This window comes from Cimex lectularius, unplaced genomic scaffold, assembly GCF_000648675.2.
Source record: "Cimex lectularius strain Harlan isolate CLEC.00 unplaced genomic scaffold, Clec_2.1 scaffold297, whole genome shotgun sequence".
Classification (NCBI taxonomy): domain Eukaryota; kingdom Metazoa; phylum Arthropoda; class Insecta; order Hemiptera; family Cimicidae; genus Cimex; species Cimex lectularius.
The window spans coordinates 150045-176491 of NW_019392866.1; the positions used below are offsets into that span (position 1 = coordinate 150045).

At 34.3% G+C, this 26447-nt stretch overlaps 4 protein-coding genes across 7 annotated transcripts in view; 2 read left to right on the forward strand and 2 right to left on the reverse strand.

The window, feature by feature from the left end:
* LOC106665308 overlaps window positions 1-7369 on the reverse strand; it is a 131631-nt gene extending 124262 nt beyond the window's left edge. For 3 of the 4 annotated variants that reach the window (XM_014391638.2, XM_024228864.1, XM_014391637.2), the window contains exons 1-2: window positions 7292-7369; window positions 4428-5037 (exon numbers count right to left, since the gene is read on the reverse strand). In XM_014391638.2, the coding sequence (XP_014247124.1) occupies window positions 4428-4620 (193 nt within the window). In that variant the 5' untranslated portion in view covers window positions 4621-5037; window positions 7292-7369. The remainder of the gene's footprint in view (window positions 1-4427; window positions 5038-7291) is intronic. The other variant, XM_024228865.1, reaches the window with a different exon arrangement.
* A 10126-nt stretch (window positions 7370-17495) lies between these two features.
* On the forward strand, window positions 17496-22310 carry LOC106665290. Its single transcript, XM_014391613.2, has 5 exons — window positions 17496-17889; window positions 17959-18058; window positions 20029-20216; window positions 21464-21514; window positions 21640-22310. The coding sequence occupies exons 1-5, from the start codon at window positions 17803-17805 to the stop codon at window positions 21721-21723; spliced, it is 510 nt and encodes a 169-aa protein (XP_014247099.1). The 5' UTR covers window positions 17496-17802; the 3' UTR covers window positions 21724-22310.
* On the reverse strand, window positions 22177-23255 carry LOC106665291 (small VCP/p97-interacting protein). The gene is made up of 3 exons (XM_014391615.1): window positions 23013-23255; window positions 22790-22960; window positions 22177-22394 (listed from the first exon to the last, which is right to left on the reverse strand). Exons 1-3 carry the CDS (start codon window positions 23070-23072, stop codon window positions 22380-22382), a joined length of 246 nt encoding a protein of 81 aa, XP_014247101.1. The 5' UTR covers window positions 23073-23255; the 3' UTR covers window positions 22177-22379.
* A 449-nt stretch (window positions 23256-23704) lies between these two features.
* The window catches only part of LOC106665260 (rho guanine nucleotide exchange factor 17), a 72763-nt gene continuing 70020 nt past the window's right edge, over window positions 23705-26447 (forward strand). Inside the window, exons 1-2 of the mRNA XM_014391569.2 lie at window positions 23705-23791; window positions 23886-23971. The gene's annotated coding sequence lies outside the window, so the exon portion shown is untranslated. The remainder of the gene's footprint in view (window positions 23792-23885; window positions 23972-26447) is intronic.

Sequence of the window (26447 nt, forward strand, 5' to 3'; positions counted from 1 at the left end):
ACAAAATAGCATACTGAAGATGGCGAGAAACCGAAATGCGTCAGAGAGGCTAAAATGCTCTGAAACAACCGAAGTACAGAAATAATAAAACTCGCTATTGACTTTTTGCAATGTACATAAAGGAAATTGCGTGAAGTTGGAAAACAGACACCTTTAAAAAGTAATTTGAAAGGGAAACAAGAGCGGGGCATAATTACTGTAGGCGAACTACTATCCAAAAACCCGTTATCTAAAGCCGTTGGACCGAATAGTAAAGAAGTCAAAGAAGTGTAAAATTTCTGTGGCCCTTTAGTTGGTCGGGGGCTGGTGGGCAATATTTCGTTCTCACTCAAGAAGAGTAGTGTAGCCTGTGAGAGAGGCACTTACGTACTTACTTACTGTCACATCAGTTAGCCTAGTCCCTATTTATTTATCTCCGGTCCTCTTTTTTTCGCCTCGGCCTCGGCAGTGAGACACTCGGTAGCTCGTTGTTTACAGTAGACAAGTGGAACCGATTAAAATGTATTGGAATGGAGTGTTGTGGGAACGGATCCTACCGAAAGAATCCGTGTTGGGCATTCTTTCTAAAGTTTCTTGGAGGAGCTTCACCCTTCCTTGAGCCGTTTCGCATTTTTTATTGAACGTCTATTCTCGGGTCATCGGTTTCCGATTTCAAATCTTACTTCCTATGACAATTTTTTGGGCTGTTCGTGTTATGAAGTAAACTTTTATATAATAGATTAAAGTCGTGTAATATAGGACGAGAACTGAAGTTTAACATCAGTCGACAAGGATGCGCCCGAAGGGGATCTCTTCAAATTACATGACCCACTTCCTTCCAGAGATTGATGCGATACCCATACCCCACGTTAATCGTCCACCCTAGGCTAATATTGACTATAAAGGGTGATTAAAAAATAATTTCATCCTGATTGATTGATTCTGTATAGATCCAAACCGGCAAGTCTGGGAGTTTATCTTGAATCTCGAAAGCCAAGAGTATAATTATGATCTGAGTAAGGACATAAACGGATTTACGTAACTTTTTTTAAAATTTGAGACACTTGTAAAAGGCGATATGGAACTTGTTGTGAATTATCTCTTCTCTAAAAGTGGCAAACTAATTACCGCTCGATTCTCCATTTCTTTTATCGTCTGTTACTCGTTACACATCCTACTTTCTTTCCTTTCTCCGGAACGGCATACTATTCATACGGAGGCATAATTATTCACGAAATAACTATAATTAAAAATAAAATATAGAGTTCGAGTGGAGATGTGAGAAGCGAAAGCAAACGCCCACCTACATCAAACTCATATTCCGAAACACCGGTAGCCTACTTCCAATCCTGTCGTTAAAAAATAAAAAATAAAAAAACAGTTTGTCAAGTAGATTTCAATCTTCATCGACTCGATTGAATTCACCAAATACCATATAGTTTTTCGCCAGACTTCAAAAGAAACTTGGCATCGGGAAAATAAGCTTAAAACGCCTACGCTTTTCACTGTAATCCCCTTCAGACTGACGTGTGCCAATAAAACAGATCACCCCATGCCGTTTAAACAAGAGATCAACGAACTATTCATTGCAGCACTTTACGAACTAAATAGCTGTGAATTCACACTAGGCCGATCGAACAAATAGTCTTTCCCATAGCATCGTCGGATATTTATTTTACATACGAATAATTATCCTTACTTCGGTTTGTCGGATTGCAAGAAGCTTATCGACTTTTTCAACAAATCAAGCGCCGATTTTTCTCACGACTTTAATGCTCTCTTAAAATTTTTTAATACATTTTTGCCTTAAGCGCTCTAAAAAAGATTTAAAAACCATGACTAAGCAAAAAAGCTAGTTTTTATTTTTACTCACACTTCCTCAAAAAAATATAACAAAATTTAAGTACGCGATAAAATTAATAACTGAACATTTCTTTTACATATTATCCTTATTTCGTTCGAAGCATCCGTTTTTCAATAAAATCAACTATCGAAGAAATCTCTCTAATAATCTTGAGTAATCTCTTCACGATTTCAGGATTTCCCTAACATTTTGGACAAAATTGTATATTTAACTTCCATAAGCGATAAGTAGTTTGAATATGTGAAAAAAAATTCTTGAATTTACATATTATTATCCTTACTTCATCCCATCAGAAGCTTATCACCCTTTGCCAACAAATCAATCAACGATTTACTTCACGAGTTTATAGCTCTCTTAAAATTTGAATACGTTTTTGCTTTATACGTCCTTAAAACCCATAAGGATATTTAGTTTATCATAAAATTAATTACTGAACGTTTCTTTTACATATTATTATCCTTATTTCGTCCTGTTAGACTTGAGGGAACGGATCGACCTTTTTCAACAAAACTTTGAAAGCTATCTAAAAATTTGGTTAAAGTTTTTCCTATGATTTCCTTAAACTATAATAAATTTAAGTAAGCGAAAAGCCATCATGAAAGTTTCTTTTACTTGTTGTTATACTTATTTCATCCCGTCGGACTTGAGGGAGCTTATCGGCCTTTTTCAACAAATCAATCACCGAATTTACTCCACGACTTTAAAGCTATCTTCAAAATTTAAAAATACGTTTTTGCTTCACACGTCCTTAAAAATTATAATAAATTTAAGTATGTGATAAAATTAATAACAGACCGTTTCTTTTGCAAATTATTATCTTATTTCCTCATGTTGGACTTGAAAGAACTTATCGGCCTTTTTTAACAAATCAATCACCGATTTTACTTCACGACTTTAAAGCCCTCTTCAAAATTTGAAAATACGTTTTAGCTTCATACGTCCTTAAAAACTATAATAAATTTAAGTATGTGATAAAATTAATAGCCGACCGTTTCTTTTACACAATAGTATCCTTATTTCCTCATGTTGGACTTAAAGGAACTTATTGGCCTTTTTAAACAAATAACTCACCGAATTTACTTCACGACTTTAAACCTCTCTTAAAATTTTGGATAATTTTTGCTTTACTCGTCCTTAAAAACCATAAAAAATCTAAGTATGTGATAAAATTAATAACTGACCTTTCTTTGACATATTATTATTCTTAATTCCTCCTATTGGACTTGAAGGAGCTTATCGGCCTTTTTCAAGAAATCAGTCACCGTTTTTACTTCACGACTTTAAAGCTCTCTTAAAATTTAAAAATACGTTTTTGCTTTACTCATCCTTAAAAACCATCAGAAATTTAAGTATGTGATAAAATTAATAACAGACCGTTTCTTTTGCAAATTATTATCCTTATTTCCTCCTGTTGGACTTGAAAGAACTTATCGGCCTTTTTCAACAAATCAATTACCGAATTGACTTCACGACTTTAAAGCTCTCTTAAAAATTTCGGCAAACTTAGACATACAAATAATTTCCAAAATATTCCGTTAAATATTATTTTTATTTAACATTGTAATTAGTGATATTTTATCCAAAGTCTAAGGCTTTCAAAACAACAAAACTTGACGAATTTAAAGGATGGTTTAAAATGTACATCAAATTGCCCTAATCTTAATGTGACACCAAGGACGAGTCTCGGGATTTCTGCATAAGGCTGAACGAGTTCAATATCCCTCAACTGGGTTAAGGTTAAAATCCACGGCGAGATGTCGGAAAAATTGTTGCAGAAATTCTGCACAACGGGTTTAAAGTCGTACGTGTGTTCTCTCACGTAGACAACAATTGTGTAAGCTTCGAGTGTAAAATTCAATTGAATCTAAGCCAACAAATGATAAAGATAAATTCTCGCCGCCCTTGAGAGCGAGAGAGTGTGAGTGATAAAGAGAAAGTAAAAGAGAGTAAAACGTTTAAAACTTTAATAAATTATTTAAAGAGGGAATTTTTTAAGACACGCCTGTCACAGAATCGTTTCAAAATTTAGATCTAATTTTGCACTACACAGATGAAGTTTGATGAAGGTAAGAAGATCACAGTTTTACGATCGACTGTCCACCGGCCACGGCCAAAACCGGACGGGCAGCTTGCGGTTACAAAACACGTTGTAAACTTTTTGAAAAAAATTGTCCGGCCGAGGCAATTTAATTAGACGAATTGGAATTTTTTGAGAATTTAAGCTAGTGCCAAACTATCTGAGAATCTTTGTTGACCGTCAAGAAGCTTAGGACCGTTAGCTTCCTACAAATTATCGTTTTGCTGTATAAATAAAAAAATCGGTTTCAATCATCACCGAAATAATATTCAATTTTTAACTTGACTATGATACTGAAAATTGAAGATTTAATTAGGTAAATTTTGTTTTGTTGTTTTAAATTTAAATTAAAATAAGCTGCATAATGGTATCGTGTTTGATAAATTTTAACATTTTTCAACAAAAAATTAACATACAGCTACGATTAGCAATATAAAATATTTGTTGTTTTTTTGTCTATTGTATATCTAACATGCTTGTTTAAAATATATATAAAAAAAGACTCACTCGTTACAGTTTGGTCGTCAGCGCCGGAGACGGTGCCGTTGGAATTCAATTGTAGATAATGTTTGTTCAAAAAGATGCGTATTTTTCGGCCCGAGCCTGTCATGTTTGCTAAATGTGAGGGGCCAGAAGCTAGAACTGCCGCTGACACCAACACTATGAGCCATGTCGTGGCTCCAGCCTCAAACATTGTCATCAAACCATCGCTGTCCCTCACCGCCGCTACCCTTGCACTCCAGAACCCCCATCAGTCACTAAACTCATATTTCACTCCGAAAACTCCCTCATCGCCAGTCCAGAAATGGTCGAACGGTTTTAAACTTTTTTTTTCCGTATAAAAAAATTTTGAACCGACTTCTTTTTTGGAGGGATATTTTCCTCTTTTCTTCCCCTACTAATCCGTTGGAGAGTTCGCTTGTCCAGTCGTCGTGCGTAAAGTTCGTCTGACTTCTATTTGGGATTTTTGCAAAAAAATATTTTCGTGCGAGAATACGCAACTTGTTGAAGAAGGGGAACGAGCGAACTTGCCTCTTGAACAGCGGTTTTTAGACTGTAGGTCCGTTTGAGTGCGAGCCACCGCATGGGAGCGCCAACGTCTCAATTCATCCCCCTCCTAAACAACAATAAAAATATAATTAAAACAATTAATAACAACAATTTCTTCTAAAATTATATTAAACAACGTGTAAATTAAAATAAGCCAAATAAAAATGGAAGTGTATTACAGAAACATGCTCGAACATAATGACAATTTATTGCATGTCCTATACGTAAAAATTAATAAAAAACTTAGTTTGTACAGAATAAACATAAGAATCTTTAGTATATTTAAAGAGGAAGTATCTCTGTCTGCTCTATAGATTTATCTAACTTTTCTCTTTTTTGCTAACTATTTACCTCTATCTTTCTTGGTGTTTAGGTATCTATCCGTCACTCACTACCTCTCTCATTCTCTCTCTCTCGCTCTTTCTCTCCCTCCCTCACTCTCTTTTTCTATGACAGTCTTATTCTCTCTCTCCTTCTCTTTCTCTCTCTCTCCCTCTGTCTCTCTCACTCTCTCACCCTTAGTCTCTCTCCCTTTCTTACTATTTATCTCTCTATCTACATATCTATCTTACTCTCGCTCGCTCTCTGTCACTCACTTTTTATCGCTATTGATCAATCTATCTATATGACTATCTATCTATATATTAATCTTTATATCCAGTCTCTCTCTCATTCTCTCTCTCTCTCACTCTCTGTCTCTCTCTCTCTCTCTCTCTCTCTATCTATCTATCTATCTATCTATCTATCTATCTATCTATCTATCTATCTATCTATTTATCTATCTGTCTATCTATCATTCTGTTGACTGAATCTGAACAAGTAGAGAAAGAATGACCGAGTGAAAAACAAACAAACAGGCAGACAGTGAGAAAATATTATTATTGGATTGATACAAAATTAATGCAGGTTTCGAAAATTTGTTTTATTTTAGCAGGTGGTTGTCACGTAAACAAAGCTAAATCCTTGAATCTAATTTATTGATCATATTATTGACTGTTATATTTTATTCGAAACAGTTTAGCACATATTGAATTTTATAAGAGTCAGGACCTGCGGAATTAAATATGTCCAAACTGGATTTTCGTTAAATTTATTTTTACGAATTTCAACTTGTACAAAGTGCTGCCCAAACTGCGCATCATCACTTGCGAACAGAAATGCATTCTGTACGATAAAAACAGGCGTACAGGTCAGTTGTTGGGCAAGGATGAAGGGACAAAACACTTCACGAAACCAAATCTGCACCCAAAAAGGTTATGGTGACTGTTTGGTGGTGTATTAATGGGGTTGTTCACTATAATTTCCTGAATTATGGCGTATTAACTATCACAGTAGAGAAATATTGTCAAGAAATTGACAAAATGTACAAGAAACTGCAACGCCTTTGTCCAGCATTTAAACCGTAAGTGTCCAGCATTCTTCTTCACGATAACCCCAGGTCACATGCTACAATGACCTGCGGAACCTTAAGGACTTAGGATATGAAACCTTACCATATCCTCCATTTTCACCCGACCTACAGACTCCACATTTTTAGGCACTTTGATCACTTCTTGAAGGATAAAATTTTTAGACAATGTGGTGAAGCCGAAAACGCCTTCCCAGACTTGATTATGAGTCGAAATAAAGATTTTTATGTAAGCGGAATAAAAATGCTTATTACACCGTTGGCAAAGATGTATAGATTATGATGGAACATATTTCGAATAGATTTTCTTTATTTTATAAAAATTACAAATAAGTTTGACTACCTTTTCAAAACCTGCATTATTTTTGACCACCATAAACATATAGAAATTGATTTACACACTTAAAGATCAATTTAGTGTATGGCAATTATAGTGTAGTGGGAAATTAGCATAATGAAGAAAATAGTTTCATTCTCTAACAAATAAATAATATTTAATCCAACTTTTAAATATACAATTAGCATTAAAAAATAATACAGATTCTTACCAATTAATTTTTAGACTTTTTTAAATCAAAAGGAAAAAATCGGTTCACCCTTACTATGTGTCGTAGAGCAATTTGACATATAGTCTTAAAACGGAATAAATTTAAAATAAATACTAGTTCTATATTTTGACTTCAGATATTCATGAAAATAAGAATATAAAAAATTAATCTCATTGGATGTATATAATGATCGATTACAGATTCATTTCACTCTCCAGAAACTAGAAGCTTTACCCATTTTAACTTTTCTATTCTAAATTAATAAAAATATTTTTAAGATAAGACTTAAGGTTAGAGTAAGTGCGTCTATTTAAACTAGGCTTCGTTCGCATCGCACCCAAATATAATAAAAGCCGAATACAAACCTTCAAACGGGATAAGAAAAAAACCAAACCGGATTGTCCGACAGAGAGTCCACCCCAGTTTGATATGGAAGCTCGGAAGCAGGAGAATTAATATATAGTGGAAATGGTGGGGACTTCAATGGTTGGGCAAGATGTCTTGACGGGAGTTCCCCACCAGACGGCAGAACATGAAGATTTGCACGTCCCGGCCCGGTGCTTAAGCATTCCGACGGTGAACATGCCCAAAACGATCAGGGCGGCATTCAAATAACTGAAATGATTCATATATTAATTCTCGCTCCGGAATTGCAGGAAATATAGTAGACTCATCACCAAAAGAAGCAGATAAATATGGATGTGGCAACGGTGGCAACAGGGGGCATCGGATAATAAATTAAGGACAATTAAAAACATGGAGCGAATTTGGTCCATATCATTTGAGAAATGAGCGAAGAAAAGAAGCTGTGCTGAAACGATTAAGAATAGGCGATACACGGCTAACACGTGGACTACCTCCGCGAAGTGTAATGTACAGTTGATGATCATGTAAAAATAAAATGTCCTTTGATCATTTGTTACAGAAAAAATATGATATACAAAATGCAATATCAGAGGCACTGGATGACAAGCTGGATCTATTTGAAAGAGTTATATAGGATTTGAAAGAGATTAAAACTACTAGTAGTACTACAAAATCTAGGAGCAGGTGTTAGGTCTAGAGATGTCGTTTGAGTGTGGATTGTATAATTCAATTCAATGAAATGCTGAAACACGTATTTATTAGCGAGAAAGTATTATTTATCGAGAATGTATTTATTAGCGAGAATGAGATTGGAATTGTGCATTAATATTTGAATTACGCGGAATTTCACAAATCTAAAAGCATAAGAACCAATTGGCTCATTACTTAAAAATTCACAATCAGTTGAAAAAAAATTTCCGAAGTGGCTTCCTCGGTCTTATTTGTTTCACAGTTTGCAGTTTTAAATCGTAGACCCAATCACACTCTCACACATTCTTCAATGCATTATTTCTTATATCCATATAATTCACTCAATTAAAGTGTATGGTGAGTCTCTCTCTCTCTCTCTCTCTCTCTCTCTCTCTCTCTCTCTCTGTGTGTGTGTGTGTGTGTGTGTTGAAGCGTACTCGTTATTCTTTCATCACCCTTTATACATACTACATAACTAATCTAATTAAGTTTGATGGAGAACTTAATATTCCACCGTTGGACCTCACTCACTACACATTCACCCTAATAAATACATTCAATCTTAATACACCCAAATAGAAACACAACCAGAAATATCTACTAACAACTTTATGCTCAAGCAGAAGTTCATTTCGGGTGGCATTCGTACCCACTTTCTAGAGCCAAGGAATGACATCCTTCAATTACGTGCCGAACGCATAAGCGAACTTTGGTCCAAAAATAATGCTGTTTGGGTGTCAAACGCACATGGCCTATTCTTAGCCGGGTGATTGTGATCCCGATTCTTCGATTCAAATCTTCTGAGAGCAACCTATAGACCGAGCTTGATACCTGAGAGCTTCTCTGTAGCCATCCAGCCCACCGATGCATACATTTCTTTTCAATCATGTTGCAATTTTAGGGTCAGAGGGCCGGATCACGCTCTTCTGGTCAAGAGGTTGGAACGTCCCTTGGCCTTAGCCACCTTGTCCGGTTTTTCGTTACCCTAAAAAAGTATCTAGAATACGTGCAAAAAATGCCACAGGGTGGTAGACATCATCTCATCCTTCTTTGAGTACAAGATTGTTTTCCCAGTTGTTAGACAAGTTTTCGATCTTTTCAACTCAAGGGTGTTCTTTCATTCAGTTATTATCTCATCCTAAACGATATTTCGATGGTACTTTCAAGTACGAATCGGTACATCCATTACCACTATGCCGAACTAATCCTAGTTTTATAATCAATTCTTTAAATATCACCACCCAAAACTCTAATTACAATTAAGATTTCACCCAATAAATTTCAATTATAAGTTCGACTATTAAAATATAATTTTTACCAAAACAATTAACTAGGACTTAATGAATAACCGCGACTGCTGGCACAAAATTTGTTCCGCAAAGCAACATCCTTGGTCCAATTCTTTTCTCAACATACACCGCAGACNTATATATATATATATATATATATAACTTCACGAATTTAGACAATACCGCCATCCACACCAAGTAGTGGCCTGAGACCTCCAGGACCATTTATCCTGTTAGGAAGAATGGTTCAAGAAATGGAAAATAGACTCAACAAAACCAACACCTTGACCTCTTTTTTAATATAAAACAATTCTGTTCCTCATCCAGCAGCCAATGCCATCGCTATTTGGTACTTAACATAGGTAAAGGCTTACTTGGAACACCACACCCGATTCACAAGACCACATGACGACAGATCGAAACTGTGGCTACAAAACAAATGCCTCATTTACACATTACCACTACAACAAATCTGGATGTACGGAATTGAACTGTGGGGTTCAGCCAAGAATTCTAACCTGCAAAGAATCAAGTCACTCCTGTTCAAAATCCTTCGAAACATTGCCCAAACTTCCTACTTTGTATACGACCTTACGATCCTACACAGAAGTCCAAATACAGATACAGGCCTTACACCCTCATCCCAACCCAATGGCCTCACGATATCTTCCCTAGTGAGGAAATTGTTGTGGCGGAATAAATACAATAAATTTGCTTAGCGCTGTTGTAACGTAATAATAAAACCAAATGGTAGGTAGAAACGTGACATGAAACCTTAATAGAGAAACAAATATTGTAATATTATTTAAGCATGAGTAGTTATCGTTTTAGAGACACCATCCATATTATAAAAGTCTCATAATTAATTTATATCAAATTTATCTAGGTTATACATGTTAAACAGCAAAGTTATCATGTATTATTTGATCAAGGGGAATATTTGACATTTAAATATTATTTTCCTTCTATACACACCGTTTCTAATGAGGTATTGTATATTAATTATTTCAGCATAGGCGAGGAGTAAGCATTTTTAAATGAGAACAATATAGGAGTAACATTCAAAGTTATTACATTTACCTTGAATACATAAAAAGGTGAATATTACCGATTTAATAACAGAATATATTCAATGATATATGACTCCTTTGACCTAATACCTTCTCGACTTTGTAAATTTAGTTCCATTTGAAATAGGAGTTGATAAGTTGGCTTACGACAAAAATGTACCAAGAAAAGCTTGGATTTTGCCAAAAAGTACTGAAAATGTCAATTGATTTATAGGAATTATGGTATTGTACTTTTTCAGATGAGGAAAGACTGAAATTCATCCGGTCTGCGGGGGGCTGAACTTGTAATTTGGTTCAGACGACCAGCGATGATTGGCCGGACAAAATGTTCGGTAACGATCAAATTAAAGGTAAAACAAATTCTGAACATTCTGCTTAAACTAAACTTAAACTTTGACTTAACTCTCCTTTAATTTAATACATTGTGAAAACTTTAGCAATAAAATTACAAAAAAGTTATTTACGATTATCACAATAATGAACAGGTTTTGTTTAAAGAAAAAGTTACGATATTTACGTACTTAAGGACACTTAAAACACATAAGCCTATGTCTGAAATACGGAACTGCTAAATGGTCTAGATAAACCACTTTCAGCTCCGGAAAATTTAGATTGCGGCCCCCGTCCTGGAGAACGTCGTCGTTAATCCAACACCTGATTAATCGTCCGATTTATAAATGCGGGTAAAACAGGATGCGATGAACGAAAGAGCAAGAACTAAGGAATAAGTGAAATTGTTAAAAATAAAAAGACGAGTAATTAAGGAAAAAGGATAGAATAGAGATGAAGTAATCCGAAATAATGAGTAAAAAGCAAATGTAAGACCTACAAAATAATAGTACGGAAGAGGCTTTTGAGAAATTTACAGCAAAAGAGTACAGGATATTACGAGTATTTCGGGTATAACAAAGGAATTGAGGCAGATCGAAATAGCCTCTTTTTTGTTCTTATCTTGAAATATATGGTTAAATGAATAAGGGTTTGTAGGAGAGTGTGGGAGGTTCTCAAATAAAGGTACATGGAGAAAGTGAGCCGGAGAAGAATGGTAATTAGATGTGATAAATAGGTCGGTTCGAGTTGGAAATGGGGAATTCGGAAGTGTAAGTTGAAGAGCAATGAATAAAGGTCTACCATAAGTAAAAAACGTAAGGTACATGAAGGTGGGAAATTAGAATATGAAGAGTGACAAATTGAAAACAGATTAGTTTTAACTAACCCATATATATTTAATAGTCATAATTGATCTATTAATTATTTTAACCAATTGAAAAAGAAAGTCTAACTAGGCATTACAGAATTTTTTCCTGCATTAATTTTTATGTTATTCTAACTTCAAACTCACCTAATTTTACTGGACGACCAGGTTGGTGGGTCACGAATTTGGTTTGGACCAAACGTTTTTTGATTCTACACTCCAAAATAATGGACATGTAACCGCCACTTTTTGTGGAAAGCCCTGATTTCGCAACAAAAAATCTTTTGTGAAAATTTAAATTTTCCGTTTTTTAATATTTTTATTTCGTCGTTCTAATTACTCAAATCATTTTTTAATAATGAGCACGTGTTCCTTTTTATTTGAAACTGTATTTTTTTTTCTTTAATAGTATTGTCGATGTTTCGAGCTACTTCGAGAGTTTGCTCATCTTCTGAAACTATTATTTATGTAAAGAAAACCTTATATCAGAAAAACCACCTAAAAAAGTTTTGCCCAAATCCGTGACCCACCAACCTGGTCGTCCAGTAAAATTAGGTAAGTTTGAAGTTAGAATAACATAAAAATTTAATGCAGGAAAAAATTCTGTAATTTTTCAGACATGTAGGCATGGAACAGTCTACTATGTGTTTCTAAAGAAAACTAAAAGTGGAAGTAAAAAAAAAAAACTTCAAAAATTGGTTTAAAGGTATTAAACAACTTGAAGTTTCGTCTGTTAGGGATCCTGTAAAATTAGGAACTAGGTCTCTAGTTAGGAGTTAGAAATAGACCCAAAATGTGGTTTAAGAAGAGTTGAAGAGAAAAGAAATTAAGAAAATGAGTGCCACTTCATAAATTGTCAATACATTTTTTTCATGCGTTTAAATCATTATTGTGTTTAATTAAGTTATTTATTTTCAATTAAGTTTATTGTGATGCAAAAGACTGTATTGTTTGCATAAACAGCCTAAATATTATATATTTTTGCTCAAATTTAGCCAAGGGTGTTTAATGTATTATAGACTTGGAGAAAGCAAAAACTATAGGTCCAAGTAAGGGCAAAACCATTTTCAAATTTGAAGATCTTTTCTGTGTTTTCAGGAACATTATTCAACATATCATTTTATTGAAGCAAAATCATTCATTTTTTTATGTTGAATGGTAGTATGTTCCTGAAAAACAACTTAAAAAATATCTTCAAATAGGCCAGCAACCATGAAGGAAAAAGAGGAGAATACGTTTTCAAATTTGTTCTTGTTGTAATGTATTAAACTAGCATCAAATAATGTTACTGCTAGGAATATTTACAAGAATTAGGATAAGTTTTCGCCCTTGATAAGTGACCCATAAGAAAATATAGTATTCTACAATATCTTGCTAATCGATAAATCAGATTTGATGAAACTTTGGCCTGATTAGGAAATCCCTTAACATACTGACATTTATTCAATAATCAGTTTAAAAGTTTAAAATAGTTTATAATCATTATCCAATGAGAACAGGAAATGGGGAAAAATAGTATTAAAACAATTTATTGTTATCACTTGAATTTCCCTTGCTCCCCTATTTTCAGACATTGCATCTAACACAACATACACATATTATACACATATTCATGTATAAAAAGTACACTCAACAAGAAATAATAGAATTGTTTGCTTTTATGAGTTTTTACTATCAACCTTAAAAGGTATCGTAATACGCCTGAGTTTTTAACAACAGGCCATTTTATATCTGATAAATGTGTTAAAATAATGAAAAATACTTTTCAAATGCAATTTTCTTTAAAAAAAAAAAGTCAATAGAGAATTTTAAAAAATGATACAGAATGCCATCTTTCGCGAAGACAGTACCAAGGTGTTCCTTAGAAATGCACTATGCTAGAAATAGTAAAGTATGCAATATGGTAAGTATGCAGATTCACTTTTTGTGATAGAACTTGTAATAGAACCATCACCACTATGCTTGTTTGAAAGTCCTTTCATTCTGTTCTATAAAAAGACCAAAAGACTTTCAATAATTTTACTTTCATCTAAAGACAGACGAGGATTCGAACCCATGACCTTTAGTTAAAGGTAAAGTTTTACCTGCTTAACCGAAGGTCATGGGTTCAAATCCCGCTTGTGGCACAAGCTTTTCATCTCAACCAAGGCCTTAGGTAAAAAGTAAATAGGTAAAATTCATCATTCTGCAGACAACATGGAGAAATCTCACAAACACATATTTTGTTTCATATTCCATATGCTACCATACTTTTTTATTATATGAGTAATGGGACCATTTTAATGTAAATGATGTTAATTAATAATGTTAGTTCTTTGGAGCAACAAATTGATTTACAACAATGGAAAATTTTTATAATAGTGCCAAGAAAAATTGTGAGATTCCCTCTTGTGACATGGTGATGAACGTGAAGTTTGGTCATTTTAAGATTTTAAGCTGTGTATAAAGAATACAGTTTTGAGGTTAAAAGGTGATAGTCTCTTTACAACTTTGTGCTCCACAGCTAATATTCGTCTATTGTGCAATATCTGTCACTGTCTAGAGCTCCTTGTTAAGTTTAAGGCATTTTACCAGATTCCAAAGTTTTGTTAAAGGCTCTTGTATGTATACCTAAGGATTTTCCTTTTTCCAGAGTAAGAATCTCAACTTGCATAAGCCCTCACAACTACATAGGACATTTGCATTGTTTCTTTTTCACAAGCTTGGTTTTGTTACTCCAAGCCTAATACATATGCCTGGAATCTGCAGTGTCCAGTCCGCAGACCTATTATCATTCTAGCCCAGTCTAGAATTTCTATTTTTATATGTCTATTTCTATTGTATAGTCTTCTATTTTTGTGTCTCTGTATAATCCTACATTTACCGAGTACATATTGTGTAAAGGATGTACATTTTGACAATTTTTTATGCCACAAAAGGCTCATGTCTGGTGGGTGTCCTGATCCAACTTTCCTTAGCTTATTATTGACAGCTCATGGCCTCTCTGTCCTGCATGCCATGGTAACCAAATAAGGGTAATTTTATTGTTTTCCCCAGCGTCTGACAGAGTCTTGATGCAATCCCAAATGGCTAGACTTTACTACCAATGAGGTAAGTTGCCTTTAGTGCCACTCATCTGTTCGAGTAAATGGCTATTGTCTTGTTGACAATACTCTGCCTTTTTATGAGTTCAAGGATTATATGAATATTCTCCCTTGCTTTATTTCATACATGCCAGCTTCTGGTCCATACTTAGTCTTATTGTTAGACCCATCTGTAAACCAGATATAATCATCATTTGACAAGCATTGCAAGAACCTCGTCTGCTTGAACTTTGAAGTTCCTCCCAATGCTTTAATTGCTCTCTTTTACTGAAGCCTATTCCTGTATTATGACTTTAGCTTATTTTGGATGAAAATATGACCCACTACTGAAGAAATACTAAAACAGCAAGGAGAGGAAGACCAAATTGATAAAAAAATGTAAATTTGTGCATTCAATTGGTACTGAATGATCAATTTTTGGCTTTTTAATATGCATTAACTATAATCAAAATAAGAAAATTTTTGAAATATTATTATTCCTTTTTTTTATGTACAAAAATATGTACAATTGACAGTGTGATGATTGTTTGACTTTTGATGGATTTAGTTGTAGGCGAAAAAAAGAAGATAATTAAGGAATTCGGCGATTCAGTCTGAGCACTGTGTGACTTTCAGATCTGGATGAAAAGGAGACAAAAATAATAAGATGGTCATAATTATGAGATTTTACACTATTTGATTTAAGGTTCTATTCATTGGGCTCGTGACAAGGTTATTTAAAACTACCATTTTTGGATATTGCTTAAATAAAAGTTGAAATATTTTACTTCGATAATGATAATGATGATGAAGAATATAATACTAGGAAGTCAGGGTTTTTTTGTTTCCCAAGCACTTCTGGGTTATTGAACTTTCCTAGTTCCTTATTCATTGCAATCGACTTGATCCTTCTCTTAGGGATGGTCGGTTAAGGATGTACTGCCGTTTATGTGAACACTTTTAATGTTGAGGTGAATTGTACTGTGACTTGTACAACAAACGTCATCTTCATAGCCTTGGCTATAGATTCCGCTTTCATTTCATTCACTTGTGAGGTCGTCCACTACCCTGTTCCACAGCAGAGGTGGAAAGTATTTTTTTTTTTTTTTTACTTCTAGCATGGCATTCGACCATGGTATTTAGGTTCTTTGGTCTTATTTCGTACAGTCTGGGGGGGGGGTTATTTCAATATTTATCAGTAGCGACATTCCTGCTATTTTAGTGGCACTTGTGGATACACATTGAAGTTTTTACAGCCAGCCTGATTGGCACTTATTCTACACATTTCCTAATTATCAGTATATTTAATTGTTGAAGGCCCACAATCAACAATTTTACTAATTGCGCACAAAATTTTGCCTTGAGATTTTAATTTCACATTATTGCACTTCCATTGTTCCTCTCTTGGCAATATAATATCAGTTACTGTATAATTTATGTACATTTCTCATTGCTTAAAGAAGCTAAAACCCTCAGCACCTTATATAAACTATGGCTAACAGCCGACATTGGGAAGAGACTTTTTTTCACCTAATAATTGCTCTTAAACCATTATACTTTTACTGCTAATAAATTTACCGANAAAATAATATGTTCTAGATGTATATTTAGATGTATCAATCCTGGTTTCAGGTCTCAGTGATTGAATTTATTCTAAACTTTCGTTGTATATCTCAAAACATTCCCTCATGCAAATGTGGCGCCACAGTTTGTAAGTAGGTGTTTTCTCTGCTTCTTTGCAGAACCTGCAATACCTTTCCGAAATGACCATCAGTCTGCAGTGTCCTATTAAGAATCCAGTTAGATTAGAAGTATTCCCCTGCTTCTTTTGACGCATTCTGTTGTACCTTTCTTTCCAAAATTGCTATAAGTTTCTTAGATTTATGTCCAATGAGTGAATTCCACTGTTTCCTCATTTTCATTTTGCCCATTGGTCAAAGGTATTCATTGTGTGATCTATGGCACAAAACGGACTATGAGCACAGCAAGGGTGTCTGCTCTCTCGCTGCCCTCTACTCCCACGTGTCCTGGGACCCAGCCGATTTTGATGTTTGACAATTCATTTAAAAAAAATTCTCAAGTGCACTTTATAACCGTATCAAACATTAAAATCGGTTTATTATTTCCATTTAAAAAATTAGGTTAATTTCTGACAAATAATTTTGCTATTTTGTGTATTTTCTTATAGAAATATTTTATATATTTTAATGGAACTTACGTCGTTAAAAAGCTATGTTCCTCTTCTTTCAAACGACCTGGCTTACTCCCGAAATAATTGGTTTTTAGAAATTTTTTGGTTATTGATAAACTTTGATAGCTTTACATTTTCATTATAAACTAAATAAAAATGCTGTAAAATGATATATTCACGTAGTTGACTGGATCAAGTAGAACGGCGAAATAAGAATATTAAAAAATTTCAACTGTCACGATTTTTTTATATACTTTTTTGCGAAACCTAGGGTCTATTCACAAGAATTGGCGGATATGCTTCCGACATTTTGAAGTGTAGAATCGCCAAAAAAAGTTTTACCCAAATCCGTGACCCGCCAACTAGGTCGTCTCCTTGTAAGTGTATATCGTCTGTTCATGGAGTTTTGATAATAGTCTTTTAATCGTTTTCCATGGGAAAGGAGAAAATATTTTTAAAATAAGATAATTGCTAATTAATTGTTGGAATTTGAAATTTTTGGAGGGGTTGTTGAGTTGAAATTTTTACCCTGTAACATATTGATGAAAGACTTTGAAATATATATTGTAACAATTAACTTTTCTTAGTCTAAAGTTAATGTTTTTTAATTATGGCAATAATAAATAAAATAAAGTAGAGAAATGTGTGTAAGTGTTTGTGGCAGGTGGCCGTGGAAAGGGCGTCCCCCTCCTGGTAAAAGCCGCATTACAATTTACAAACATAAACCCTGAGTGGGAGTGGCACACCGTCCGTTGTACCTAACGACTCATGTCTTCGGTTTGTTTTCTTTAACCCAAACCCACGTCCAATTTCATGAATTGTGCCGAATTTCCACTGGAGAAACGTCCGTTTTTCTTCGACAAAACACTTCGAGTGAGGAAGAGGCTCGTCCGCCAGCCAATTGACGGCATAACGTCCCCAATTGATCAAGCACGAAATTGATGTAGTGCCGTTTCTATTTTTAACTCAAAGCACTACTTTCCAATCGGGCAAGCTAGTTTTTCGACAATAAAATGGTCGTTTTAAAGACGTGCTGGACTCCATTTATATGGAACAATGATGTCAAATCCGGCAGCAGGTGTTGCGCGGTTTATACCATGGTAAGTAGTATACAAACGCAATTATAATTTATTACAACCCAAGTTAAATTTAACTTGAATTAATTTTAGGCCATGAGCATAATATTGATGACTCTCACAATTTACATGATGTCTGGTGGAGAGTCATCGCAAGTCTATCTTCCGCTGTTTGAGGCTGACGTAAGGAGCAGTAAGTATTGTGCAGTTTCATTTAAATGAACCATTAGTCACATATAAATTGCTACACGTTTAACTATAAACTTAAATGTTCATTTTCTCTTTGTTTCTATTGAAATTATCACAACTTGATCAATTTTTCATTATTTGGGTTTCTGGGATACTTCAGGAGTACCACAATAAGCTTCAGGGTTGCTACAAGGATCAATCCTTGGCCCTACATTTATTACCATATATACATTAATCTTTATTTTCTGGCGATACACTTCACAATTTGCAAGTTCACTTTTTCTTCAATTACATTTAAATTATCAGCGACTCAGATCATTATTTGGAGATCGTGAGATGCAGTCTTGTGTGATGTTGCTTTAAAAAATTTTTTTTCTTTATCGTGCCAGCATTTTTATTTTTATTTAGAGAAATATTCATCTTCAGGGCCTGAGATTTACAAACTTTGTTTAGATTATTCAAATATATGTAGGACGTGAAAATGAATTTATACAATGATGTACACAAAAACACAAGAAATTTTATGTTTAATCAAAGTATTTGTATTCGCTCAAAGTGTGTTTTGTGTGTTGATGTGTCACGGTTGTGTGTCGTGACACAAAACACACATTTTAAGTGAATACAAATGTAAATCCCAGGCTCTGAAGATGATCTAAATAAAAATTGAAATGTTGCCACAATAAAGAAACTGTTTTTCTAAACCTACGTCACCCAAGACCGCAACTCACAATCTCCAAATAATCATTAATTAACGGTCACTAAATACTACACACCCATATCATATATCACCCATATATATATCTTAGTGTTGGGTTCACTGGGGGTCTATAAACTTCAGGGTTGCTACGAGGATCAATCCCCTTGGCCATATATTTATTACCATATTACATTAATGACTTTCTAATTATAATTGTAATTAGTTTTGTTTTGATTGATTATACACATACAAATTGAACAATATACTAAGTACAATGGCATGGCTAATGCTGGCAGCCAGTAAGAAGATTGAAATATTCACTAAGAATAAATATTAATAGTACGTATATATACTTGAGTGCATATAATACAAGTCTCATGATTCCACTACCCTAAGGAGGCCATGTGTCACTTATTCGCTTGATAGCGAGACAGTTGTATGCGTGTTGCGTTCCCATGAGTGCCTTCCTTCCTGAAAAACAAAGAGTGACTACCGTACTCTAGTTATTATTGGGGTTTCTGTGATACTTCAGGAATACCACAATAAGTTTCAGGTTTGCTACAAGGATCAATTCTTGGCCCTACATTTATTACCATATGTACATTAACATGATTTTGTTTTCTGGCGATACACTTCACAATTTGCAGGTTCATTTTTTGTTCACTTATTTATTTCGTTACTTATTTAAATAAATAATCAGCAACTCAGACCATTATCTTAGTTGGTGGGTTTACTTCAGAAAACAGAAAAACTTCAGGGGCACTGCAATATAAATTTCTTGGTCTTTGGGCCCTACATGAACATTAATATATCTATTTTGTCATGATACATTTTTCACAACTTGCAAGCTTACTTCTTTCTGTTTAAATTATACTTGTTCAACTCATTTGGTTGTTGGGGTAACTGCAAAAAACTTGATTACTTCAGGACACAGTCTTCATTCTCTTCTTTTCAATTTAACCTATTGGCTTATTCAATTCTCTGAATCATTGGTTTTTACGATGCATTACTCGAATCATTGTTGCCATCATAAACTAGCTCAAATAAAACTTTACTTTTGTTCATTTTTGATTAAATTGATCAGCTTATAAATACTGTTTTTGGCTTATTAAGGAATTTTTTAGTCTCCCACAATCTTCAATGGTGGTTCAATGGTCAAACTATAATCACACCTTAACTAATATTTATTCTTAAACTAAAAATTGTGGCATACATTCATTTATATTTTTATAAACAATTTTTTGTAATAATGGCAATTGTATTTATATTATTTTCAGCTATGCAGCTTTTTGGTATGGTATTCGTAATTTATTTCCTGCTCTGGATTGGTGCTTCAGTGCTTATGTTGTTCGGCATAAGCAGAATGCACAGAGGGATGATTCTGCCATGGCTGATACTCATGTTCCTCTTTGTCTCATTCCAGGCTGTTTATGGAATTTGGTTGTTATACGGATACTACATTTATGTAATTAAAATTTTTATTTCATTATTATACTTAGTCAAATTATTACATTTTGTCAGATGCCAGGGATTGATTGTACACATTTTTATCAGTTTTGTTCAAACAAGACATATTTGTTTGGTAGGTGCGGCAGGAAAGTAACTTGTAAGTTTTGATGTTTTACAGTTTGATTTTTCTCTTTTTCCCATTTTAAAATGTACTGATAAAAAGCATCAGTATTGCCCGTGGGATTTGTGATGGTTGGAGTTCATTTACTTCTTCAACTGCTCCAAAATAAGAGTTAAAAAGGACAGCTTGGTTAATTTGTACCAAAAGCTGGATTTCACACTGCTTCTAGATAATTTTGAGTCAACATGCCAGACTCTGTACATAATCTATCAAAATTCCTTATCTTGTTTTTTAATTTTTATATTACTATTTACAATATATAAATTAAAAATTTACTTCTCGCTTTAATCGATGATGTCCTCAGGACCCCGATGCCCCTTAAATTGCCACAATGAGTGCCAGCATTGGCTGTTTTCTCATGGCATATGTCCCCTGGGAGTATTGCTGGCATTAGTTTAATTAATTGTACTTTTAATCTAAGGTCTTGGTTGAGATAAAACAGCAAGACAGATTGAAAATATAATTAAAATAATAAATACGGTCAATTTTGACTACTAAATACATATATGAGCTGGCATCAGAGTTAGTGCTATGACTGTGTGAAAACTGCTACAGTCCTTGACTGAATCAGTGTTCAAGGAAATTTGAGATCACCTGAAAACTTATATATGTCAATGTGCAGACACAGATCGTTTTCCCCTGATGATGACTTCAAAATAGGCCCAAAAGCTTGGCAGTAACAACTGAATTTGCTTATTTGCTTTCTTCAAGATGTCTGGATCCAGAGTTTGTGACCTTGTGAAAAGAAAAACATAACGGTGATCACATTTGTAATATGTACTTTGTAACAGGCTATCAAAAAAAAAAACACAAAAAAAAACCGGTGATCACATTTGTAATATATACTTTGTAACAGGCTACCAAACAAAAACAAAAAAAAAATAGAAAAAGGTGAATTAATTAGCATAAACAACAAAAACAAGTACTTAAAGCAGAGTCGAAAGAATGCTAGCTACCCTAGCAATTGTTTAGTAAAGTTTAATATATTTAGATGATACTGCTAACTATAATAAAATATTTTCATTATTTTTTTTATTAGAAACTAAAACGTTTTATTAAAAATACACATGTTTCTTTTCCAGCTTGAAGTTGTGGTTCCCACGTTACTGAACTGGCTGTGGATGGCGTACAATGTAAGTGCCTGGCCATGTTTTGAATTGTATACAATTTTCACAATTGGGCTCCTGTGATTTGTGGCCTTTTACCGGTTACTATAGACGTCATTGTACACCGCTGAATTTTCTATTTCTGTTTTCAGATTTACTGCTTCCTCTGTGTATATTCACAGTACCAGATAATATACCTATTCCAGACGCCTAATATAGAACTTCTGTACCCATAAACTTGAAGACTGGATTGTTTAAAATCTGATTTAATTATTCTAAGACAATGCCAAAAGTAAAAAAAGGCTCTAATATATATTTTTGTAATAGTTTAACGTAATTTAAAAATAAATTGAATTTATTGCACAATCATATTTAATAGTTGTTCTAAAATAGCCATTTATGTTATAATGTCCAAGACATATTTTTGCTGTTTTGTAATTTAATTTATTATAAAAGTTTAATAGTTAAGCTATTATGTTAATTTAGTTATTATTATGTTATTAAAGGTAATCAATTCCGTCCAAAAAAATGGAAACGAAAGTACAATGCACTATAATCATTTATTTACACATAAATATTACAATATTAGAGAAATGCAAAACATTAAAAAATAATTTTATATCTGTTAAAAACAGTTTTTTAAAATTTCATTTTATGTAATAAAAATATTTGTTACAATAAAATTCATCAGAAGTAATTCTATTAGTATTATTATAATATATATAAATACTTATCCCTTATAATTTGACAATAATGTGATGCTCCCTGGACCAGTTGAACAATTTAAACAACCTGAGATTGGATAAAATGCGATGGGTGCACAACGAAACAATAAACATTGAAATTGAGAGATGTAGGACATGATAAGCGTTCGGTCAGTGACTGTCTCTCCTTACGACACCGTCCACTGAAACAAAAACCACAAACTTGAATTTATTTAAAGTTCCCTTATAAGAATGAGATTGCACCCATTGTTTTACAAATTATTTTCAATAACAATAAGTTTGGATTTATTTTATTGCCAAAGTTTTAAGGCTTTTAAATCTTAAAGCCTTTCAAGTTGTGGTTAAGGGGCATTAATTGGCAAATGGCTTCCTCACTCTCTCTATTAGTTTCTATCTACAAGGTAATTGGGTCAGCAGTAAGCACCAAAATAGACACCGGATGACACTATATATGAGTATTGTCATTTTACAATTCACACTTAACATAGCAAAACTTATGAGATAAAGGGTGAAAATGGTGATAAAATAATGTTATAGATATGAAATGATGGTGTTATTAAAACAGAACTGTGTTTACCTTCAGCGCAGGACCATTGTCTCCTCGCACCTGTTGAAGTTTCTCCAGCCTCTCTCTTTCCCTGTCCTTTTCCTGCATCCTCTTCACGCTTTCCAGGTTCTTGACGCCCCTGGACTCGTTTTCCTTGAGCCTTCTTTCTGCCGCTTCGGCCATACGCTTTCTTTTAGTTTCCTGGAGGAAAATGTTTCACAGAAATAGGACAAAATTAAACAAAACGACATACCGCGTCTGGCGTCAACAGATCTTCCCCGCCACCTTTGCAGCAGGACAGAAATACCCCCATTGCGAAGATATTCGACTGACAGAACTTATCAACGGTTTATTGCGTTCCAGAAAAAGGTAAAACTAACTTTCAATTATTTCTTATATTATGTAACAGGTTGATTACATACTAAACCAATCGATCCCACCGATCAGAACTGACAGTTCTAGTACTGCAGCATAACCTCCTACACGGTTAAACCCAATCAGGCTGCCAAAAGAATAAATTTCCCCCGCCTATTTCTTATTTCAAAACGTAATAAAACTTAACATTAACTTTCATAATTAATATATATGTATTAAATTTATTTTCTCAAAAGATCTCTTTAAAATGGTATAGAATTAACAAAATATGAAATTTTGTATTTAAAACTGTTCAGCAACTCTCAAGAAAGTTAGTAAATCAATCAACAACAAAACTAGTTAATCATGTTTTTGTTTGTCACCTAAACCAAAGTATATTTTTATTTTAAAATAATTATTTTTAAGCAAAGTGAGGTTGAAATAAAAAATTAGTTTCACGAGCTAAATTCGAACCCATCCGGGTTAGTTCACCCGTTCAGCACTACCGCTGGAGTTTACCCACGTCGCTGAAGTTCGATAGCGAGATGGTAGTGCACCGGGCTACAAATCCAGATGTCGTGGATTCGAGTCCCGCTTGTGACACTAATTTTTCATATTTATCTCACTTTGTATAACAGTATATAATCAATTAATTAAAGGTTATGGTGTTCAGAATAGGTAATAGATTTAAGTCTTCGGACCGTTGGTATTATAAAGGGGGAAGAATAGAAGTGGTTAATGAGTATAAATATCTTGTTCTTCTCTCCTCCAGATTGCAGTGGAAGAATCATTTGAAGAAAAAAGTCATTAAGAAAGTTTGCAATCAACAAGACGTGGTCCTTTTTAATCACTCAAGAGGTAATTCCATTAAAAGTCGTGTCAAGTATTCAACTCAGTCTGCCTTTCGACCCTATGTTGCGGTTGCCAGGTATGGGGCTATCAACAATTTGATTCAATAGAAAAACTTCTACGATATTTTGTCCGTAAATTATTTGTATTACCAATTCCAACCCCATATTATACGATTTACTTAGAAACATCGCCACGCCCATTATACATACACACCTTACAGCTTCACTTCTCATTCATTGTTAAAACCTTACATCTTTCAGTTTCCAAGTTTGTAAAAATAACAGCGTTAGACATCATACGGTCTCGTACCTCTAAAGCTCCTCTTCCGCCACATTTGGCCACCGACCCTCAACGAACTGGTTAAAGAAAAGAGGACGTTTGAGTTCCTCAAGCCTGTTAGCCGAGCTATAGTCGATAAAGTACCTGACTAGTTTTCTCTTATTCCTTTTTTTTCTTCCTACGATAACTAAGTTACTTGTTAAATCTTAGCGTTTCCCTGAACTTTTAATTCCGGGCTGGTTACTCCTTGTACCCATAATTGTTAGTTATTTATTAAAATATTGTATATATATCTTTATTAGAAAGTGTATTCAAAAGGATTAACCAGCAAGAGGGCGACCTATTAGATTAGGCAAATTAATAAGAAAAATATTTCCCTCCTTCCTTGGGCCTTCCCTTTCAGGGCAAGGTCGAAGGAAGCCATTAAGCACAATAAGATCTCCTAAACTTGCATCCCATTTGAATTAGTTTAGTGGCCGTGGTCCGCCGGTACGGGGTCTCCCTTAGGTACGGCGGGGAGGTGGATCGGTAAAAAAAAAAATCATACGGTCGAAGACTTCCTGGTATGCACATTGGCTATATCTATTCCATAAGTTCTCCCTAACCACCCCAACCCATGATAACCTTGATAAATGGTCAGATCTCTTATCTGGAATAAAAGCATCATAGAACTGAATGCATGTGCAGTGCTCTTGCTTTTGTGCAAGAAATACTATCTACAGCCAACATTATTCCTTTCCACCAATTTGGCTCCTAAAATTACTACACTCAATCAAACTCATCATGTTGTAGACGTCGTCGCGGCATACCTAAAGCGTAAGCAGTTCTGCTCTGGTGTCTTTCTAGACGTCTCCCAGGTGTTCGATCGTTTTTGGCACAAGGGTTTACTGCTGAAACTCAAATCCTTCCTTTCTAATACATACTATGTGATGCTAAAATCCTACCAATCTGATCATTTCGTCCATGATAGCTATCGAACCTCAACCTCTTCTATCCCTTCAGTCTTCTCTGGTGTCCCTCAAGGGTGCATCCTAGGTCTATTATTTTTCAGCGTGTACACTTCCTTCAACACCATAAAACAATCACCCTTACCTTTTCTGGCGTTACAGCAATCCTATCTGCAAATCTCAATCCTATTCTACCATTTTGATCACTCCAAGACCACCTTGTAACCATGTTTCCTCTTCCTTAAATGGAGAATAAAAACATGTCCCAGTATGTATCCTTAAAATCACAAAATATTGCCTTACGTTTAACTAAATCAATTCCAGCGGAAGATTGAATCAAACACTTGTGATGATAAATGGTTGACATGAATACGCGACTTATAATGTTAGAATTTTAAAAAAAGAGCTAGACTTAAATTCAAGACTTACCATTTATAACAAAAATACTTTACTCAGCTCTTCTAGCTCCTACATTGAATTAAGGACTGGAACTGTAAGAAACATCTAAAAATAAAACCTTAACAGAATCCATTCCCTCCAGTCAAAACTCTTCCGCGAAGTCACCGATTCTCATTTCTCTGTTAGTAACCAAACTCTCCACAAAGACTTCCGAATTCCAAATCGACCTATCCAAATCGCGATATAAAAATTCTACTGCAAATTATCTCTCCATTCCTCGAACTTTGCACTCTTACCCTTCCTACCAATATCCTTGGGAGGTTGAGGGGTGCACATACAAGACAACCATTGGGTTTATGTCATGCTGCCTGATGGTCACCGATGGGTTGCTCTCATTCACATTTAACACGCCTTTTATGTTGATCCCTTGCATAAATTATTGCAGGTCTAGGTTAATATAAAATGAAAAATTAAAAAGATGCTAGTTCGCGGTCTGATGAAGGACTAGTGAAACATTTCAAAAATTTTCGTTTGTGTATGGTTTGGTTCCTCCATATTTAAAGATTTGAGATAGGAAATAAATAAAAATAAGAAGTGAAATATAAAGTTATCCTTGCATACTGAGTGGTTCACAATGAGATCCAAGAAAACATTGGTCGATATTAGACTAAACCAGTAGAATGCCGCAAAAATCAGTTTTCTAACTCAAACCTCACGGAAGATATCACAATATCGTTTTGTAAATTTTTTTTTGAAAAAATGAACTTTTCTCATGACAAAAACCCAGATTTTCTCAAGTACTATGCAATTTTCACCAAAATTAAGGTAATTTTTAAAATATATATTACATTTATCTA

What these genes read in the sequence shown, in the direction of transcription:
- LOC106665290 (XM_014391613.2), top strand. Translation starts at nt 17,803, where the DNA reads ATGGTCGTTTTAAAGACGTGCTGGACTCCATTTATATGGAACAATGAT. An exon ending in GTTGCGCGGTTTATACCATG is followed by an intron (nt 17,890 to 17,958) that starts GTAAGTAGTATA and finishes AATTAATTTTAG; the next exon opens with GCCATGAGCATAATATTGAT. An exon ending in GGCTGTGGATGGCGTACAAT is followed by an intron (nt 21,515 to 21,639) that starts GTAAGTGCCTGG and finishes TTCTGTTTTCAG; the next exon opens with ATTTACTGCTTCCTCTGTGT.
- LOC106665291 (XM_014391615.1), bottom strand. Translation starts at nt 23,072, where the DNA reads ATGGGGGTATTTCTGTCCTGCTGCAAAGGTGGCGGGGAAGATCTGTTG. An exon ending in ATCTGTTGACGCCAGACGCG is followed by an intron (nt 22,961 to 23,012) that starts GTATGTCGTTTT and finishes ATTTTCCTCCAG; the next exon opens with GAAACTAAAAGAAAGCGTAT.